General features: G+C 43.1%; 1 protein-coding gene across 1 annotated transcript in view; it reads right to left on the bottom strand.

Moving 5' to 3' along the window:
- Window positions 1-4,597, bottom strand: part of LOC108311040 (methylcrotonoyl-CoA carboxylase subunit alpha, mitochondrial-like) — a gene marked incomplete at its 3' end in the record, with an annotated part of 50,187 nt that overhangs the window by 30,161 nt on the left and 15,429 nt on the right. The window contains exon 5 of the mRNA XM_037741918.1: window positions 2,467-2,471. Within this exon, the coding sequence (XP_037597846.1) occupies window positions 2,467-2,471 (5 nt within the window). The remainder of the gene's footprint in view (window positions 1-2,466; window positions 2,472-4,597) is intronic.

The following is a 4,597-nucleotide window of genomic DNA, read 5'->3' on the forward strand; positions in this document are numbered from 1 at the left end:
AGCTAAACCATATCATTCTGCAGCTGGTCCCTCCCAAACCTCATTTCCTCACATTTCAAAACCAATCATGCCTTCCCTATAGTCCCCCAAAGTCTTAACTCATTTTAGCGTTAACTCAAAAGTCCACAGTCCAAGGTCTTATCTGAGACAAGCCAAGTCCCTTCTGCCTATGAGCCTGTAAAATCAAAATCAAGCTAGTTCCTTCCTAGATACAATGGGGGTATAGGCACTGAGTAAATATAGCCATTCCAAATGGGACAAACTGGCCAAAACAAAAGGGCTACAGGCCCCACGCAAGTCTGAAATCAGGCAGGGCAGTCAAATCTTAAAGCTCCAAAATGATCTCCTTTGATTCCAGGTCTCGCATCCAGGTCATGCAGATGCAAACGGTGGGTTCCCATAGTCTTAGGCAGCTCGACCCCTGTGGCTTTGCAGGGTACAGCCTCCCTCCTGACTGCTTTCACAGGCTAGTGTTGAGTGCAGCTTTTCCAAGTACACGGTGCAAGCTATCAGTGGATCTACCATTCTGGGGTTTGGAGGACAGTGGCCTTCTCACAGCTCCACTAGGCAGTTCCCCTGTGGGGGCTCTGACCCCACATTTCCCTTCTGCATTGCCCTAGCAGAGGTTTTCATAAGGGCCCACCCCTGCAGCAAATTTTTGCCTGGACATCCAGGTGTTTCCATACATCCTCTAAAATCTAGGCGAGATTCCCACACCTCAATTCTTGACTTCTGTGCACCCCTAAGCTCCACACCCTGCAGATGCTGCGAAGACTTGGGGCTTCCACCCTCTGAAGCAATAGCCCAAGCAGTACACCTTGGCACCTTTTAGTCACGGCTGGAGTGGCTGGGACTCAGGGCACCAAATCCCCGGACTGCACACAGCATGGGGACGCGGCCTGGACCACGCAACCATTTTTTCCCTCCTGGGTCTCTGGGCCTGTGATGGGAGGCGCTGCCATGACGACTTCTGACATGCCCTGGAGACATTTTCCCCATTGTCCTGAGGATTAACATTTGGCTCCTTGTTACTTATGGATTTCTCCTCAGAAAATGGGATTTTCTTTTCTATCACATTGTCAGGTGGCAAATTTTTTGAACTTTTATCCTTTGCTTCCCTTATAAAACTGAATGCCTTTAATAGCACCCAAGTCATCTCCTGAATGCTTTGTTGCTTGGAAATTTCTTCCGCCAGATACCTTAAATCACCTGCCTCAAGTCTGAACTTCCATATATCTCTAGGGCAGGGACAAAATGCCACCAGTCTCTTTACTAAAACATAAGAAGAGTCACCTTTGCTCCAGTTTCCAACAAGTTCCTCATCTCCATCTGAGACCACAGCCTGGACTTTACTGTCCACATTGCTATCAGAATTTTGGGCAAAGCCATTCAATGAGTCTCTAGGAAGTTCCAAACTTTCCCACATTTTCCTGTCTTCTGAGCCATCCAAACTTTTCCAACCTCTGTCTGTTACCCAGTTCCAAAGTAATGTCCACACTTTTAAGTATCTTTTCAGCAGTGCCCCACTCTACTGGAACCAATTTTCTGTATTAGTCTGTTTTTATGCTGCTGATAAAGACATACCCAAGACTGGGCAATTTACGAAAGAAAGAGGTTTATTGGACTTACAGTTCCACATGGCTGGGGAGAACTCACAATCATGGTGGAAGCCAAGGAGGAGCAAGTCACAACCTACATGGATGGCAGCAGGCAACGAGAGAGCTTGTGCAAGGAAACTCCCATTTCTAAAATCACCAGACCTCATGAAACTCATTCACGATCACAATAACAGCACAGGAAAGACCTGCCCCCATAATTCAATCCTCCTACCGGGTTTCTCCCATGACACGTGGGAATTCTGGGAGTTACAATTCAAGATGAGATTTGGGTGGGGACACAGTGAAACCGTAACAATAAGTAAAATCAAAAGGAGCTATCTCCTTGGGAAAATAAAATTCAGTCACTCTGAGAACAACCTTAAGAAGTTTAACTACTTTCTCTTAGGAAGAACAATTTAATATACCCAAACCATGATGTTCTTGAGCATCTGAATGGGTTAAAATGGAAAAGAACAGCACCACTATTACCAGTGGGCTAATTTCCTTGCTTCAGGTATGTATTGAGTTGCCACTTCACCCTCGTGGGTCATAAGATTGCAAACCTGTTGATATTTTTCCATTTACAGTACTAACATGCCTTTATTAGTAAACACAGAAAACTTGTATCTCTTTTCCTCCTTAAATCTCTGCCAAAATAATTTCTTCCAAACTTTTAGTTTGTATTCACTTTGCTTGGTAACTTGTTCAAAAGCACAAGCAAAGTTGTTGCTGGTTCTACCCTCAAATAGACAAAAACTGGCTCTGCCTTCAAGCAAACATGAGAAGTGTCTTTTCCACAGTGAAGGAGACACGTCATAGTCTTTAAATTCTTATTACCAAGTTTAAGGTAATAAGTTATGGTCAAGACATAGGCTGTCGCGGACATCCAGGCCTGCATGACTCAGCAAGTTTAGGGTGCAGGCACATGCCCCACTTGTTATAAAACCTGTTTGTGTAAGCTCATACTTGGCTCTATGCCACTATTGTCTGCAAAAGGCGTAATTGCTCTGCTAACACTGTACAGGGGCTCTTGGGGCTCAGCTTGGCTCAACATGGCTTGACATGGTGGCAGCACTGGCGTCCAGAGAGAAAGAGCCAAAGCTGTCCATCTTGTAGCCAGACAGGTGGGAGCTAGGACACAGCTCAGCTTGCTCATGCCCGGAGAGGGAAAGAGTTAAGCTGCTGACCCTGAAGGCAGGGGAGAGCCAGCCGTGTGGCTGTAGGTATGTGGGTGGCGGAAGCCACAGAGCCAGAGCAGACAGCTCACGTAAAGGTGCACAGTGTGAAAGAGCTAATATAAGAAAGTTGCTAGTAAGAGCTGCTGATTAATAAAATCATATTCACCTGCCTATGCCCCCAAGTGTTCTTTCTGCTCATCCACCCACTCGCACTGGACTTCAGCAAGGGCTGCATCCGGACCCTGGGACCTGACACCAAGAATTTCCTACCTTCATCTGTGGTACTTAAAACATTTGGGTTTCCTTTTGGTCAACTACAGAGTACCTGTATTTAGTAAATGACTTGTTATATGCATTTAAGTTACTTGTCAGTGATTTTTAAGTACCTGTAACAAAGTTCCTAACTCTTGGTAGCACATGAGAAAAAAAATGGAGCACTTTTACAAAACAGTCATGCTCAGGAGCTACTTCAGATAACTGAGGGGACTAAAGTATAATATACGTATAGAAAAGGGTTACTTGTCTTAGGTGTACGGCCCTTATGTCCATTGTTTGTTAAACTGAATACACCTGTGCAGCCAGTGCTTGGCTCAAGAATCAGAACATCACTAGCGTTCCACAGACCTCTTTATGCTCCTTTCCAGTTACGACAGGCCTCTTCTCCAAAGCAGTGCAACAGTCTCATGAAAAGCTCAGGTGGTTCTAATCTGTAAACAGGGTTATCTACAACCTCTCTCCCAACCAGAGAAGACAGAAGACAACTGGCAGTCGAGAGAACTAGTGTGGCCAGAGCCTTGGCTCACGTCTGTAACCCCAACATGCCAGGAAGCCAAGAGGGAAGGATCATTTAAGCCCAGGAGTTTGAAACCAGCCTGGGCAACACAGTGAGACTTTGTTTCAAAAACAAACAAACAATTAGCTGGGCATAGTGATGCACGCCTATGGTCCCATCACAGCTACCTGGGAGGCTGAGGTGGCAGGATCACTTCAGCCCAGGAGTTCAAGGCTGCAGTGGGCCATGATCATACCACTGCACTCTAGCCTGGGAGACAAAGTGAGACATCATCTTAAAAAAAAAAAAAAAAAAGCTAGCCTAAAAAATATTTACATCTTCTCGAGTTTCTCAATATAGGCATATCACCAGGCATCACCAGAAATTTAGCTCACCTGTCAATTTTACTTTTTCTTTAAAAGTGCTTATGTTAAAATGGCCATATTAAGAACAATTCTAGAGTTTTAGAAAACTTCTTTCAAATCATCATACAAGTGTTATTCAATGTCCTTTATTAGATGGCCAATACATTTCTTTAAAGTCAACATTAAAGCAAGGTTTGCTCTCCTAATTGACAAGTTATCTTTTTATTAAAGAGAGCTTTGTAAATTATAACCCACCAAATTTCCTTTCTGATCAGGACTGCTGCAAAGAGCTAACAGCTTTACTTAGGCTAAATTTTCTGACTTAATTCCAACATTATTCACTCTGGTTACCTGGCTTTTGCTCTTTTATCCTTTGTTCTCACCACTCATTTTTCTAAGCCACCTCGAATCTTGAATATCAAGGCAAAATGAAGTTTTTGAAAATATTTTATTCTTTTAAAAATACTGTCTAAAAATATTTTATTCTTTTCAAACATTCTTTGAAATATACTTTAAAATAAATAGTATTCCTTTCTCATCATTTGTGCTATTGTTGCACCTAAATGACACTATTTTAAACAGGTACAAAGTTGATAAAGTTCCTGGAATTAGCATATCACACATTTGCTAGAGTGTTGTTATTTAAACTAAAAAATGGTCTCCGAAAAATGGTCATTAAAAAGA

The sequence above is a fragment of the Cebus imitator genome, unplaced genomic scaffold (assembly GCF_001604975.1).
Source record: "Cebus imitator isolate Cc_AM_T3 unplaced genomic scaffold, Cebus_imitator-1.0 Scaffold111, whole genome shotgun sequence".
NCBI lineage: Eukaryota > Metazoa > Chordata > Mammalia > Primates > Cebidae > Cebus > Cebus imitator.